Source organism: Carassius carassius, chromosome 17, assembly GCF_963082965.1.
Source record: "Carassius carassius chromosome 17, fCarCar2.1, whole genome shotgun sequence".
NCBI classification, from domain to species: Eukaryota; Metazoa; Chordata; class Actinopteri; order Cypriniformes; family Cyprinidae; genus Carassius; species Carassius carassius.
In genome coordinates this window covers 817,501-835,000 of record NC_081771.1, presented here as the reverse complement: position 1 = coordinate 835,000, position 17,500 = coordinate 817,501, and the positions used below count along the sequence as shown (strand labels likewise).

The window sequence follows — 17,500 nt, the reverse complement described above, 5'->3', positions numbered from 1 at the left end:
GGTATCTTCAACCATGTAATTACAAACTAAACCACGTGTAAAAATAAATTGTGACCAATCTGTTCAAAAAGGACTATTGATTAATAAAAATCAAAATCAAAAGTATGTGTTATTATATATGGATTTAATATTGGATGAAGATCACATCTCAGGAACATTTCATACAGTCCAAATGCAGAGTATTATAACTATAATTCTGAAAGATTCATAAACTTGTTTGTAAAAGTGCTCAAACTAAAAACACAAGCCAATAGGAATAGCAATGCTTCACAGGTGCATGTTCTGTACACATGACAAGGTGAAAATGTGTTTCTAAAATTCAGAACTGTTACAGTTTTTTCTTCGTCTGCCTGCACACATTTCTTTCTTTCTTTTGTTTTTAACCCAGTGATATTATCAACGCAAAAAAACAAAACATATACATGTACACACAAACCCACATGCATTATAACATCACATTAAATAGTGCTTCATTGTTCATGCCCACAAGTGCAAATCCAAGTTTTTGATACATTCTTGCAATGAGCCCAATTACCACACTGATAATGACCATTTGGTATAGGTTTAAGTAATTTCTGATTAAACGTTGTAAATAAACATTTTTGATACTTTTCTATAGTTTGGTAGTGTGCAGCATTTGCTTTTCCGTTTTGACCGTTTTGGTCTTTGTCTCCTACGCACCAACTAATTGCCATCAGGTGTGCAAAGATTAATTGTATTATGTTCATAATGTCAGTACATTGTATTGTGAGTGTAACAAGCCTTTCTGTTTCAGATCATGGCACTCACGTCGTCTCGCTCCAGTGGTGTCCTTGTCCAACGATCACCCTCCGTGTGTCTCTGAGAGGAACCATGCTGTCGGGAAGCTGGCGCCGTGGAACCGTGATCTCGGGGTCCAGGTTGGGCAGTACTGTGGTTCTGGAGGCTCAGTATGATTACTCGTACCGTGCCACCGATGGCCGTCTGGTCTCCATACACGAGGGCGAGCGCTTTCTCCTGCTGAAGAAGACCAATGCGGACTGGTGGCATGTGCAGAGGATCGGGGTCGGCGCGAAGGTCAAACCCATATATGTGCCAGCAACATACGTCATTGAGTTGCCTATAAGCCAGTTCCGCCCCTTGCTGCCCTCCAGCCAATCAGCATCTGAGAACTTCAAGATGATTCCACAAGGTTCCCTCACACCCTGCATGCAAACGCATGGCTCAGGTAGATCTCATCTTTATATGCACTACCATTCAAGTTTGGGGTTGGTATATTAAAGGATTAGTTCACCCAAAAAAATGTATTCTGTCATCAATTACTCACCCTCATGTCATTCCACCATTGCCGGTCCCAAGCCAAGATGTAAAAGAAAGAGGGTTTGGCAAAGAGATAGCAGCCCCCTCCATAAAAAAAGATTTTGCTATTTTTGAAATCTAGTCATTGGGGGAAGCATCTTCCCTCACAGACAAATACACAAGGCTACTTGGATATCACTGGACCTCTCCACCGAGAACCAGATTGACCATGTATTTATTACCAAGAAATTCTAGAGGTCCCTCCAAGATGTGCATGTCAGACAAGGCGTTGATGTTGCCTCGGACCACTATCTCCTTGTCATCCATGTAAAGCTGAAACTTGGGGGGAATTGGACAAGGGAGACTAATCGGAGATATAGATTCAACACAGCAGGGATTCCGAGGGATTCAACCAAACTGGAGGGAGTTTAAAATGATACTTGCGAACAAAGTCCTGCAAGAACAAATGAAAAGGAAACGGTAGGCAAGAAATGGAAGACGGTAAATGAGGCGGTGAAGAAAACCTGCCAAGAAGTCTTCGGCCCACTAAAGTACAATCAAAAGCAGTGGATCTCAAAAGACTCTTTGAAGAAAACAGAACATAGGAAAGAGAAGAAAGCGCAATAAAACAACAGCCGCACATGTGCAAAGAAAGCCAAGGCCCAAGAACAATATACATTAACAAACAAGAGTGTCAATAAAAGTATAAAGGTAGATAAAACTATCTATGTAGATACCCTAGTAGCAGAAGAAGCAGCCAGAAATTGAAACATGAAAGACTTGTATGCAGACCAGTGAAAGACAAGAAGGCAAAACAGATATATAAGAATGAAGAACAGAAGAGAAGATGGGCTGGACACTAAAAGACCAGGCGCCTCATGTATAAAACTTTGTGTAGATTTAATTCTTAAAGTGTGCGTATACACATAAGGCAGAATTTGCGTATGCACAAAAGTTTTCAGATTTATAAAACCGTACGTACGCCAGAACCTGCGCAAGGTTCACTTTATAAATCACAATTATCTGAATATTGTGCGCAGGTGCGCGTGCTTATAGCTTACCCCAATCTCCTCCCGAAATAACCATATTTGGAGGTTAAGATCGCCTATTTTGAATATGTATGATCTCCCTGCATAATAATACGACCGATAATTGCCATTGATCTGTTTGGCTAAAAATGGAAGAACAGAAACAAAAAGCAAAAAAAAGAAACTTCACCGACTGCGAGATGGAGGTACTGCTGTCTGAGGTGGAGGGCCGAAAAAAAGTTTATTTGGTGGGCTCTCTGTAGGCATTTCAAATAAAAGAAAGATATTAGAATGGGAGCAAGAGACAGAAGCAGTCAATGCTGTCACCTCGGTGCCTCGCACAATCCAAGAGACAAAAAAAAATGGTCTGACTTTAAAGTAGTCGTAAAAAAAAGGAATATGTGCACACAGTGTCGTAACAACTGGTGGTGGTCAAGGAATCACTGACCTCTCAGCCTTTGAAGCAAGGGTGGGTGCGATTATAGGGGAAACAGGATTAAGTGGAGTTCTTCCAGAATTCCAAGGTGATACGGATGTGATTTGCGGTGATCTACACATTATATAAGTTTTTGTCTGTTTAAAATTCTGCTTTTATATTGTGGATAATTTAAATCAACCAATTCAAATTCCGTGGAACTGGAAAGCCCTAAAATATCCAAGTGACAAATCTAGCAATAGATGCAGCTGCCCTTAAAATATACGTTTATTAAAATAGTCGATTTTCCTGTTTTCATATGCTAAAAATGTAACTTAAAAAGACAAAAGCAAGTCATCGAGTGCACATTTTATTTCACACATTTACAGATATGCAATACAACCTTTATTTAATTAAACGTTTTTTAATGATTAAAGGAACAGTTAATCCTGGAATGCCTTCAAGCCCGGTGAGTGGTCCAAGTGGGGTAGACAAGGGATGTAGGCTTAGATCCTATGTGCCACCACCGGCATCTTGTATGCCTCCACCACCATCCTGTGTGCCTCCACCACCATCCTGTGTGCCACCACCACCATCCTGTGTGCCACCACCGGCATCTTGTATGCCTCCACCACCATCCTGTGTGCCACCACCACCATCCTGTGTGCCACCACCACCATCCTGTGTGCCTCCACCACCATCCTGTGTGCCTCCACCACCATCCTGTGTGCCACCACCACCATCCTGTGTGCCACCACCACCATCCTGTGTGCCACCACCGGCATCTTGTGTGCCACCACCACCATCCTGTGTGCCACCACCACCATCCTGTGTGCCACCACCACCATCCTGTGTGCCACCACCACCATCCTGTGTGCCACCACCGGCATCTTGTGTGCCACCACCACCATCCTGTGTGCCACCACCACCATCCTGTGTGCCACCACCACCATCCTGTGTGCCACCACCGGCATCTTGTGTGCCACCACCACCATCCTGTGTGCCACCACCACCATCCTGTGTGCCACCACCACCATCCTGTGTGCCACCACCACCATCCTGTGTGCCACCACCGGCATCTTGTGTGCCACCACCACCATCCTGTGTGCCTCCACCGGCATCTTGTGTGCCTCCACCAACGTCCAGTGTGCCGCCATCATCAAATGCCCAAGCAACCCCATCCCCAATCCAGTGCATCATCATCATCATCTTCGTCCTTTGTGCCACCACCGAGCGCTGGTAACTCAAGGCGTGCACTGACGGAAGAAGTCATGCAGACCCAACGTCACATGGTTCATGCTGTTAATGCGGTGTGTTCCGAACTGAAAGAAATAAAAACAATTTCGTAAGAAATAAGTGGTTCACTTAAAGAACTTGTGAAAAAATAAAAAGTTTGAATTCACTTACATTTTTACATTGCATTTATTACATTTATACGCCGCTGTATTGCCATAGCATTATGCACTGCATTAGGAGGGCCAGGGTCGGGTTCATTATCTTCAGTATGGGTGTCGATGGAACAGGTATACCATTCTCTTGAGCAATGTTGTGCAACACTGCGCAAGCCACCACAATGTGGCAAACCTTTGAAGGGCTGTACAATACTGTGCCACCAGACCTATCCAAGCACCTCCAGCGTCCTTTTATCAGACCAATAGTGCGTTCGACCACTGAACGCGTCCGGCAATGCTTCTCGTTATAACGCCGTTCTTGTTCGGTTTGGGGTCTATTTAGTGGAGTTAGCAGCCACGTTCTAAGGGGATAACCACTGTCTCCTGAGAGGTAAAACATTTACAATTTTTTTTAAAATATAACAAAACAATGAATGTAAATACAATGGGACAATTAATATAACATGTCAAGTGCTAGACAGAGGTAACAATTATAAACAATATTATAAGAATACTTTAAAGAAAGTACATGCTCGTAAAATAGCCTACAGATAGCTTTTTGTTTTTTCCAGGGCAATATTGATTCAATATAACATTTAGACATCAGTGGTTTAACCTTAATTAGCCATCTTTAAGTTTCCCATAATTTAACCCTTTTAGACTCACACTCTATTCATTTACTTCTTATTAAAAAAAAAACATTCACTAGCTTCTCTAATCTTTTTTGTTTTCTATCTATTTTTATTTTATTTTATTAGATAAAATATTTCTTGTTACGTATGGGATACCCTCCAAAATGGCGATATAGGGAGAGACGAATTGTTGAAAAAAGTTATTTTTGTTTTCTCTGCACACAAAAGTATACTCGTATCTCTGTAAAATTACGGCTGAACCCCTGATGTCACATGGATTATTTTAATGAAGTTTTGCTACGTTTCTGTGCGTTAATCGTGTTGGGATCCTTGCTGTTTATGGAGGCTCAGAGAGCTCTCAGAGTTCATCAAATACATCTTAATTTGTGTTCTGAAGATGAACGAAGGCCTTAGAGGTTTGGAATGACATGAGGGTGAGTAATTAATGACAGAATTTTCATTTCATATTTCAGGTAGAGATCTCCTGAAGTCTCCTTGAAGTCACGATACCCGTTTCATTTCTGGATGACTGATCTCTTAAAGGTCTCTTTAAGATCCAATAAGCCTGTTTTGTCTGTGGTTCCTCTCAGCGCCTGATAAGCAGTTCTGTCGTTCCATGGAAAACCTAAACTTCAGCAGTGCCTTGATGGAGAAACACACTGGTAGAGTTTCAGCGGGAGGACGTTTCCCGACGTTACCCTTCTCCGGTTATTCAGCCTCACCCTCGGGTCACCTCTCGGTTCCGGGCGTCCCAATCGCCCGCAGCCAAAGCTCCAGCAACCTTCCCCAGAACCCATACCAGAACCAGGACCCGAGCCCCAGGAGCCCGACTACATCCTGCAGCCAGTGGGACATGAGCACAGCCGCTCACAGACACACACAGGTACACATACAGGTGACTTATACGTCATGAATAAATGATCTCTCCATTGATGTGTGGTTTGTTCGGAGGACAATATTTGTCTGAGATACAACCATTTGAAAATCTGGAATCTGAGGGAGCAAAATCATCTTTAAAGTTGTTCAAATGAATTCTTAGCAATGCATATTACTGATCAAAAATGAAGTTTTGATATACTTATGGTAGGAAATTTCCAGAATATCTTCATGGAACATGGTCTTTACTTAATATCCTAATGATTTTTGGCATAAAAGAAAAATGTATAATTTTGACTCATACAATGTATTGTTGTCTGTTTCTACAAATACACCTGTGCTACTGATGACTGCTTCTGTGCTTCAAGGTCACAAATATCATAACTGTAGCTTAGTGTTTGGAAGTAACTAAATGTAATGTAATTAATTTACTTAATTTACTTCTTTCATAAATTGCATTGACTGAGACTCCAATGTTTCAGGAGTTTAGGACACAGAATATGACACATGCTCATTCAATAACTGTTTTATTTTCTATTTGGGTTTATGTATATGATTTATTTTTATAGATTAACTGTTTTTTTTTTTTGAGGCATTGTTAGATATCGGTGTTTCCAGTCATAACTATGCAAAGATCTGATTTCAAAAACAGTATCACAGCTTTTAAACTATTTCTTGTTATGACTTTAAATCTGTATGTAACCTCCGAATGATCTCAAAGTGAAAATAGATGCTAAAGTCTGATTTTGTGGTGGCTGTGCTTTAAATTAAGTTATTATAATCTTAATTCAAGTGTTGAATGATTTTGACAGTAATCAGTGTTGAGTTCTACTGAAAGGTTAACCCTGTCTGCTTTTAAAATGGTATTTCATTACATACCTTTGTATCAAAGTTATCTGATCAAGATGAATTTGTTCTGACACAGTTCTTATCATATTTTATTACCATTTTCTAAAATATAGCCAATAAACTGTGAGAAAAGTTGTCTGAATAAATTTAGGTATGACTGTATATATTGATACTTTAAAATCACTTATAATTACACAAATAATTACAAAGTAAATCCTATACTTACATAACTTGGCGTAGAAACAATTTTCTCTCAGACATGACTCGTCCATTTCACAAATAATGACAAAGAAATGGCAAATAACATTGAATTAAATGTGAAATTTGAAGCGGAAAGACAGAAGCTCAGGAAACTCTTTCATTTTACTATCAGGTTTATCTCTCAAATAAATGTGCTTCATGATGCCATAGAAGAACCTTTTTTGTTTAAATGGTTCCATAAAGAACCATAAAGATCATTTACATTGTAAAACACCTGCCAAATATTAAATGTTTAGCAACTGTCATCTAACCTCACTCTTAAAACAGAAGCATCATATTCAGTCTCTGTGAACATGTAAGCCCCGCCCACTTTGATTTGATGGCATCTCGATCAGTTTGACATTAATGAGGCAGAGCAGATTAACAATGTAACATTTCAACATTTTTGTGATCCTAATTACAAACAAAGCATCGATATCAAATATCCTTGGCCATTTCTAATGTTAAAACATGAAGATTTCAGCTGTTTAGATGATTATTGCTCTGATGTTCAACAGCTCTCTGAGATTAGAGCATTGCCACATTGAAGCTGACAGGAAGTGACATCACTCTGGATGTGCACAATAAAACCGTCACTTCAGTCTCATGCTCAGTGGACATTTAAAGATGACACACACACACACACACACAAACACACACACACACACACACACACTTTATTACACTGTTCTATGGTGCTAAATGATCAAACATTGCTGTTAAATCATTTTCACATAATCTACTGCATGTCTTCTGTGTTCTAATCGATAGTTTAGAGTTTTTATCAGTCAAAGCTCTTTTAGTGTAATTGTACAAGCGTCCAGCTTCATCTGGTCAAATCTTCCCTGATTGTGATCAAGTAAAGATCAGAATAAGGTCAGTATTATCTCCAGATGAACTCTTACTGGACTGAAGCAGCTCAGCTTTACTTGATTCTCCATCAATCATGTTTTAGAGTCTCAAATCTGATCCTCAGGATCTTTTGAGGAGCGTTTGTTTCCACAAGCTATCTATCTATCTATCTCTCTATCTCTCTATATATCTAAATAGACACACACATCGTGCTCCAGGAGTCAGACAGAGAGACACCTGCTGTTTGTCTGTGGCATGACGCTCGTCCCGGCTTCACAGAGATGAGTTATATAATCCAGATCACCTCAGAAAACATCCCTCTTTACACAGCGTCTCCTCTGAGATTCACAGCACAGAAACGCACCCTAATCCATCAGTCAGAGCTTTTAAGTGCACTCAATGACATCAGCAAACATTTTACAATCAGCCGTTTTAGTGTTCAGTGGCTTCTAATGGCTTTTCTTCCTTTTCTCTCTCTCTGTATTGTTCATATTGTCATGCATGTCTGTGTTTTAGGTCACTTCCTTTTGACAGTTGTGGCTTCAAGCTGTATTCTTACTTAGTGCATGCACGTCTGTAACCGCACTAACACACAACGCTCACTTGTAGTCCCAAACTGCACTCTCAAGTTCAACTCCGTCCACCTTTAGACCTGGATAAGCTTGCATACGTGCTGATTAGTCTCACATACACACATTAGAAACACATTAAGAGGATTGCATCAGAAATCATGATTGCATGAACCAAAACAGAACTGCACTAACTGCTTTTTAAACAGGTTTTAACTCCCATGATTGGCTCAGTGAGTGTTACTGAAACAAAACAACGTTTTGAAAGCAGAATTACATCAGCGTTTACAGTTGAACTTTCCCTCGCTGAGATTGATTTCATGCACAGTGTGGTTATTGTTCACTGAAACTATTACAAATCATCCTTAAATTGATCAAGCTGAAATAAAATAATGGCTAAATATCAGATGACAAAAATCAAATGAAGTTGTAAAAAAAAGTTACTAAAATTAGAAATATATTAAGATATTAAATAAGATTCCATGAAATCAGTTTAAGTTTGTAATATAATTATTATTTCAGTTATTCCAGTTTCCGATTTCTCCAGTTTTCATGCAATGTTTTGTATTTTATTTAGTTAAAATTTTATTTAAATGACTAAAAATGATTGTTAGTAGTTGTAATTTTAGTAATATATATATATATATATATATATATATATATATATATATATATATATATATATATATATATATATATAAAATTGAAGTACAATTACTTAAATTACAACTACTAGCGATAATTTTTAGTAATTTAAATAAAATAAAACAAAAACAATGCAAAACATTACATGAAATACTTTTAATTGAAATAACTGAAATGATGCTTAAATAATACTAAATATTAAAATTAGGAAGTTAAACTGAAATAAAAAAAAACTATATAGAAATGTTTACAAATAAATCAAAGGGACATAAAATTAAAATGAAACTAAAAAGATCAAATATAATTGAAAAATAAAAGTATTAAAATATTAATTCTAATCTCTCTAATGTGTCTCTCCTCAGATCTCATCATCTGCCTACATTTCCCAGAGTTCCCTGTCAGAGCAGGGGAAGCGGCAGTGGGCGGAGCCTCCCAAGCCGTTGCCGGGTCAACGACCCCTGCTGACGCTGCAGCTGTGGGATCAATACTGTGACCCCGGAACCGGACGCTGTTACTATGTCAACACCGTTACCGAGGAGCGCTCGTGGAAACCTCCACGCAGAGCCCGCGAAAGCCACGCCCACCAAAACAAGGTTGGCAACCAATCAGATCCCGGACCAGGAACATAATTTTGTATATTTGGTGTTGATATTTACAAAGCTCATCGTTCTTAAAAAAAAAAAAAAGTGTGGTGTGCTCTGATTGGCCAGCTATCCAGTGCACCGTGATTGGCTGAATACCTAAAGCATGTGACAGAAATGTTACGCCCCTCACCATATTTGGAAACACACAGCATCTCCACGACAACAACACTACAGCGAGAATAAAAGTTACGCCTTCTTCCTTTGTGTAAACATTTGGGCGGAGTTATGCAGATCTTTCCGCACCGGGACGTAGATTTGTGGGCGTGTCTAAACGATGTGTTTTAGGAAGGCGTGGCTCTGAGACTTTATTCTCATCTATGCATGAACAGCTTGTTACTTTCCAAAGACAAAAAAAAAACATTGCATCATGTGACCCCTTTAAATAATTTCTACTCCTCACTTTTTATACAGTAGTCAACATATGGAGTGGATCAAAACGGAAGTTAAAACCTAAAACTAAAATGTGTTCTTGTCTTAGGACAACTTTGATTAACTTTTTTGATCCACTTCAAATGTTGGTATATTACATTTTTTGAAAAACAGAAACATTCGGTTCTAAGGGAGTTTAAAATGCCCCTTTTATATTTTTTGCATATTATATAGTTAAACAAAATTACATGCACAAGAGAGATGTTTATCCCTAATATCTGCACCACTGCAAATGTGATACTGATGTTATACAATGCTTCAATAAACAAGTTCAATATTGTCTTTTTTTTGCTCAATTTCACCAATGAAAATAGTTGCAATCAAAACCACAGCAGAACTGTTGAGCATCCCTGAGCAACACGCAGACTGAATGAATCAACAGTTTTGAATGAACCGAGTGAGTCAGTGATTCAATCTGCTTTGTTTATGATGGAATTAGCTGTTTGAATCAGTGATTCAGTGAATCATTCATAAAGAGTCACTAGATTCATTTCTGAATGAATCAGCGTTCTCTTACGAGAGCTCTCTCGTACTGCGTCTTAGCTAAGACGCTACGGGAAAAGTCTCTTTTCACGAAATACTGAAGCAAAAAATTATCCTTAATTTTGTATTTTTGTAAAGCGCATTTGCAGCAGTACACAGCCATAGGCGAGACGGCTCGCTCGCTCATTGGCTTGTTCTGCGGCAACTGCACAGCCTATCGAGCGCAGGCTGATGCAACATCAGACCAATAAGGGCGCTTCGCGCCCTTCTTGCCACTTCCCGCCGAAACGGGTGTGGCCCAACCTATAAAAGGAGCTCGAAAAGGCTGACTCACCTGATTTTTCATCTCTTCAGCGAAGCTCACGCATCGCTGGATCACGAGGAAGCAAGCGCCGTCTGGAAGAGCATATCAGCAGGACGAGCCATCCTGAAGCCGCTGGCACCGCCGCCTTCCACTGCCGTTCCTGCTGCGCTATCCGGCGCCCATATCCTTTATAATCCTTGTTCTGTGATATTCTGTGTGTGTGTTCGCCCTGCGACGCACATTCACAAAAGAGCTGCGTCTTTTTAAAGATGCCTTCGTGCGGCTCGTGCAGAACCCCGCTCAGCGAAGGAGATCGTCATGTCATCTGCGTCTCCTGTCTGGGTGAAGACCATGCAGCGCTCGCGCTCGCTGATGGCGGATGTCCTCATTGCGAGTTGATGCCTATGGTGACTCTGAGGATTCGCCTGGCATCCTTCTCGAAGCCTGCATCATCCGCTGCGCCGCAGCGCCGTAAGAAGCGCCGTAAGAAGCGCCGCTCGCAGCGCCTACCAGAACCGCCTCCAGCTCGGCCGAGCTCGCCGGTTCCCTCCGCTTCGCCGGTCTCCCCTGCATCGCTTCCCGATGCTCAGCGTCCGCTGCTTGCCGACGCGTCATCAGAGGAAGTGGATCTCAGGCCCGCGTCGGAGGAAGAAGACACGTGCTCTCTGCTTGCTTCGGGCAGTGAGGGTTGGGCGAGCTCCGTGGATCTCGCGCCCGCTGCTCAGAGGCCCAGCAGACGGGGGGATATCGATAAGGAGCTGATGCGTGTACTCTCGTTGGCCGCGGCGAGCCTCGGCCTCGAGTGGTCTGCACCAGCGCCCCCTTCACGTTCCCGGCTGGATGGTAGCTATCTTCCGGATGAGCGCTCTTCCTCAAGCTCAAAACACGCCCCTTTTCTTCCTGAGCTTCACGAAGAAGTGGCGAAGGCTTGGGACGCTCCATTCTCGGCGAGAATCCGCTCATCTGTTTCGTTAGCATTCTCCATACTGGACGGTGCTAAGAACAGAGGCTACCTGTCACTTCCGCCGGTGGAACAGGCTATAGCAGCGCACCTTTGCCCGCCCTCTGCTGGACGGCGGACTAAGGCGGCGTTGCCATCCAAAGCCTGCCGCATGACGTCATCGCTGCTCGCACGGATATTCTCTGCTGCTGGGCAGGCTGCGTCTGCGTTACACACCATGGCGACGCTACAGATTTTCCAGGGCGATCTTCTCCGCAAGCTGGATGAGATGGGACCTGAAGCGATCTGTCTCGCGGATCTGAGGAGTGCTTCGGATATCTCCCTCCGCGCTACTAAGTCCGCTGCACAGGCCATGGGACGGGTTATGGCTTCCGCTACGGTGGCTGAGAGGCATTTGTGGCTGACGCTTTCTGACATCAAGGAGTCTGAGCGCGCTGCGTTTCTTGACGCTCCGCTAACTCCTGCCGGCCTCTTTGGATCTTCCGTCAACGAGTTTGTGGAGAGATTCGCCGAGGATCAGAAAGCTTCACAGGCGTTCAAGCACTTCTTGCCGAAGCACTCCAGTTCTGCAGCTAGCCGCTCTAGACCGGCCCCACAGAGCTCTCAGTCACGCCCACCGCCTCCTGCTGCGCCATCACGACAGCGTCAGCAACGCAGCTCGGGACCCCGTTCTCGCTCTTCGAGTCGTCCCCCCGCGCCGCGGGAGCCGCGGCAGAGGATTGCGGTGAAGCCAGAAGCCCCGAAAGCATCCTAGCACTGCTGGGAAAGCGCCGGTGTTCGAGTTCCGCTGCGGCCGAGCTCTCACCCAAGCGCGCCGCTGTTGCAGTTCCAAGAGTTGCGACTGCCTCAGTGTCTTCTGCAATGCGCAAGCCTGCACGAGTGCCCGCTTGCCTGCACACAAAAGCCGTTATCACGGCTACCCAGATGTTTCACAAAAACAGTGTTTTTTCTGGTGTTCCGGCCACGGCCGATGGTGCTATAAATGTTGTGACGATGCCCACTCCTCAGTGCCCATCTCCACATGTAAGCACAGCCCTACACACAGGGCCTGCGCTCATAATGTCGACTCAAGTCGGTCGCGCACACTACATAGTAAACGTGCCCACCCCTCAGTGCCCACAATTACTATGTCACACGCGTCATGTGGTTTCTGTAAAAACGAAACCCGTGCACGCTCGTCCGGCCACGGCCGATGGTGCTTTAAATGCAGTGACGATGCCCACTACCCAGTGCCCATCCCCGCATGTAAGCACAGCCCTGCACACAGGGCTGGCGCACATAAGATCGACACAGATCGGTCGAGCGCGCCGCATAGTAAACGTGCCCACTTCCCAGTGCCCACATACACTATGTCACTTACGGCGCGGGGCTTCTGTAAAAACGAGGCCCGTGCACGTACATTCTGCACAGGCAGACGGCGAGTTGGAAGTGGTAAAAGTGCACACATGCAGCCCACGGTTACTCGCAGATATATTGAGTCCCACGGGACCCGCTCAGCCTCCCTCCAGTCGGTTAAGCGCCGGAACGGGGTCGAGGATGAGCGATCTGCCCGCTGTGATCAGCGCGCTCCCCGCCTCAGATGCGCAGCACACTCGAGCGCCGCCGTTGCCCAGTCAACAGAGCGCGTGTCACATCCAGCCCTTAGCCATTCATGCAGATGCATGGTCAGCGCTTCCAGGGGTTTCGGATTGGGTGCTAGGCATTATAAAGAGAGGCTACTCGCTACAGTTTTCTCGACGCCCACCGCGCTTCTCAGCGCGCGTCGAAACTACGGTCAAAACAGAAGTAGCACACATACTTCGGGCCGAAATATCAAAACTGTTGAGCAAAGGGGCTGTAGAGCCTGTGTCTCAAGCTCAAAGCGAGGGGGGGCTGTACAGCAGATACTTTCTGGTGCCCAAGAGAGACGGGGGTCTCAGGCCCATACTGGATCTAAGACAGCTGAACAAGGCATTGATGAAACGCAGTTTCAAAATGCTCACGACCAGGAAGCTCCTCGCGCAGATTCGCGGAGGGGACTGGTTCATGTCAATAGATCTGAAGGACGCGTATTTTCAAATACAGATAGCGTCAAACCACAGGCGGTTTTTGAGATTCGCCTTCGAGGGCCAGGCATACCAGTTTGCAGTCCTGCCATTCGGCTTGTCCGTAGCTCCTCGTACGTTTACGAGGTGCATGGATGCAGCGCTCGCTCCTCTCAGACTCAGAGGCATACGAGTGCTGAATTATTTGGACGACTGGCTGGTTCTGGCCCAATCACGAGCGGAGCTTGTGGACCACAGGGCCGTTTTACTCGATCACCTCGAGAAGCTCGGCCTCAGTGTCAATTGGGCGAAGAGTTCGCTGAACCCCAGTCAGACGATCCTGTTTCTGGGTATAGTTCTGAACTCGTGTTCCATGACGGCGCGACTGTCACCACAGCGCACGATGGGCATTCAGCGCGCAGCGAGTTCTTTCCGCTGCGGCGCGACTGTGTCGCTCAAACACTGTCAAAAGATGCTGGGTCTCATGGCCTCAGCATCTCCGGTTCTGCGGCTGGGCCTGCTCCGCATGCGCCCCCTGCAGTTCTGGCTGAAGGCTCGGGTGCCGCGCAGAGCGTGGGCGTCTGGCCGGCTGCATTTCAAGGTCGATCAGAGCTGTGTTGCGGCTCTAGCACCTTGGACAGCGGACGGCTGGTACCGATCAGGTGTAAGCCTGGGGACTTCCCCGAGTGTGAAAATGGTGTCGACAGACGCCTCCACTTCGGGATGGGGAGCGCTGCTCGAAGGCAGGCCGTCCTTTGGCCTATGGTCAGAACGGGAAAAGCTCCATCATATCAACTGCCTGGAAATGCTGGCAGTGGAGAACGCGCTGACGCGCTTTTGTCCCCATATCAAGGATCACCACGTCGTAGTCCGTTCGGACAACATGTCCGTGGTGTCCTACATAAATCGCCAGGGCGGTCTCGGGTCCCGAAACCTGTACAGGCTGACGGAACGCCTCCTGATTTGGGCTCAACGCAACGTGCACTCGCTGAGAGCAGTGCATGTGCCTGGACTGCAGAATCTGGGTCCAGACAGGCTGTCCAGAGGCAATGTCCCTACGGGCGAATGGTCTCTACACCCGCAAACAGTTCGGCTGTTGTGGGAGAGATTTGGCATGGCGGAGGTGGACCTCTTTGCGTCCCACGAAAACGCTCACTGCCCCGCATTCTTTTCCAAGAACGAAAGCGCGCTGCCACGGAAATGGCCGTGCTGCCCGCTTTATGCGTTCCCTCCCGTCTCCCTCCTTCCGCAGGTGATAGAACGGGTGAGAGAAACGAGATGTTCAATACTGCTTGTGGCACCTCTTTGGAAGAACCAACCATGGTTCCCAGATTTGATGCAATTAGCAGATGTCGCCCCATGGCCGGTACCGTTGAGGAGAGATCTCCTCTCGCAGGCCAGGGGCTCGATTTGGCACCCTCAACCGGAGTTGTGGTCCCTCCATGTATGGGCACTCAACGGTTACCCGCTGATCTCGCAGTGGGAGTGCTAAATACCATCACTCAGGCTAGAGCTCCGTCGACACGACGTCTGTATGCCTCGAAGTGGTCGGTGTTCTCCAGCTGGTGCACAGCTCGAGGTTATTCACCCCTTAGTTGTGAGGTGACGGAGGTCCTCTCCTTCCTACAGGAGCTGTTGGATAAGGGCAGAGCCCCATCCACGCTCAAAGTTTATGTGGCGGCCATCGCGGCGTTTTCTGAAACGGCGTCCGGTCAGTCAATAGGAAGGAACGATTTAGTCATCCGGTTCCTCAGAGGAGCTAGGAGGCTGAATCCTCCCAGACCTCCGTCAGTCCCTATGTGGGACCTCGCGGCGGTTTTAGAGGCCTTGAAGGGTCCCCCTTTTGAGCCTATCCAATCGGTTAGCCTTCAGCATCTGTCGTTCAAGACAGTATTCTTGTTGGCTCTCGCTTCTGTGAAGCGTGTGGGTGATTTGCACACGCTCTCGGTGAGCCAGTCGTGCTTGGAGTTTGGGCCCAATGACTCAAGGGTCATACTCAAACCTAGGCACGGTTATGTGCCGAAATCCCTCAACACACCGTTTCGGGCTCAGGTTATTGCCCTGTCTGCCGGATGGAGACTCGAGTCTTCTTTGCCCTGTCAGGGTTTTAAGAGCTTATGTGTCTCGCTCTGCTGCCTTACGGCAGACGGAGCAGCTATTTGTCTCGTTCGGTGGACGTTCCAAAGGAATGGCTGTTTCGAGACAGACTCTATCCAGATGGATAGTTGACGCCATAGCGTTAGCTTACGCTTCCAGGGGCCTTCAGTGCCCGTTGGGCGTCAGAGCACACTCCACAAGAGGCGTCGCCTCGTCGTGGGCGTGGTCTACTGGGATCTCCTTGCAGGATATATGTATGGTGGCGGGTTGGGCCTCGCCATCTACATTTATCAGGTTCTATAACCTGGAGGTTCCCGCCTTGCAAGCAAGGCTGCTGTCGGTATAGAAGAATCAGGGCCCTGAGGGGAATTCTGAATTCATGAGCGCTATGCGCTGCCGACTGTTATATGGGCAGTATTGCGTAAGACCCGCATTGCCACATTGGTCAGGCCTTGCCTCGGCTGTGTGATGTCATATTGCCGCATCTACGGATGCTGCTAGATATGGGACGGAGGGCTTTCCCCCTTTTCTGTCCCGGACTCTCTGTGAGTCCCTCAGGTGACTGTGCACTGTAAATCCTGGGCGTTGCTTCAGGTTTATCGGTGTGTGATCCCTGCGCGCACGGCGTTTTACATCGGGTTCCCGTAGCGTCTTAGCTAAGACGCAGTACGAGAGAGCTCTCGTAAGAGAACGTACTCGGTTACTAAACGTAACCCCGGTTCTCTCTAGAAGAGCGAACGAGTACTGCGTTCTCTGCCGTGCGTACGATTCACTCTGGTTCGCTTCGGCGATGAAATAAATCAGGTGAGTCAGCCTTTTCGAGCTCCTTTTATAGGTTGGGCCACACCCGTTTCGGCGGGAAGTGGCAAGAAGGGCGCGAAGCGCCCTTATTGGTCTGATGTTGCATCAGCCTGCGCTCGATAGGCTGTGCAGTTGCCGCAGAACAAGCCAATGAGCGAGCGAGCCGTCTCGCCTATGGCTGTGTACTGCTGCAAATGCGCTTTACAAAAATACAAAATTAAGGATAATTTTGGGGATAATAATCACTCATTAAGACCTAGTGGCAGTTTTAGTTTTATATTTAGATGATTCATATTCATATTTTTAATGTCATATTTCAACGCATATTTGCTTTGTTTATTTTGTTATCATTATTTATGTCATGTTGAATCAAAATGCGCTTTTTGTAACGTCAATTCAATGCATTTCTCATTTGACACAACAGTGACTTTGATCAACAGTGATCTTCTCAGCCCAAATTTATGTGCAATTAATTTGCAATTAACCAGCAAATAATGCGAATAAACATTTTATTTGCTTGAGGCCCTATAAATTCTGAATATGCATGCAGGCTTTTTCTAATGCACTTGTGCATCTCTGTTTGGTTTGTGTTTAGGTCGGGATGGTTCAGCGTGACATCAGGCACCTGTCGCTCCCATTACAGAACTCAGGAAGCAGCTCAATGCACAGGGTACAGTGTGTGTGTGTGTGTGTGTGTGTGTGTGTGTGTGTGAGAGAGAGAGTACATCATCTATCTAATGATCTACTGTCTAAAAGAAGTCCATTAAAGAGAGATTATATGAACAAAGAGCATTGGAAACACCCTGGAAGCTCACAGTCACAGAGATTGCAAGGGCTGGTGCAGAATAATCTGCTCATGTCACGGATTAGACGAGGAATTATGCTCTCTGAAGATTTATTTATTTATTACGTCTCTACTAACAGATTTTTGTGCTGAGCTTTCAGACAGTTAATGGTTTGGGATTGACAAAAGTGCTTAATA

At 45.4% G+C, this 17,500-nt stretch overlaps 1 protein-coding gene across 3 annotated transcripts in view; it reads left to right on the top strand.

The window, feature by feature from the left end:
* The window catches only part of LOC132160690 (rho GTPase-activating protein 15-like), a 57,013-nt gene that overhangs the window by 8,843 nt on the left and 30,670 nt on the right, over nucleotides 1-17,500 (top strand). For 2 of the 3 annotated variants that reach the window (XM_059570337.1, XM_059570339.1), the window contains exons 2-5: nucleotides 776-1,207; nucleotides 5,335-5,639; nucleotides 9,138-9,368; nucleotides 17,114-17,188. In XM_059570337.1, coding sequence (XP_059426320.1) covers nucleotides 853-1,207; nucleotides 5,335-5,639; nucleotides 9,138-9,368; nucleotides 17,114-17,188 — 966 coding nt within the window. In that variant the 5' untranslated portion in view covers nucleotides 776-852. The remainder of the gene's footprint in view (nucleotides 1-775; nucleotides 1,208-5,334; nucleotides 5,640-9,137; nucleotides 9,369-17,113; nucleotides 17,189-17,500) is intronic. The other variant, XM_059570338.1, reaches the window with a different exon arrangement.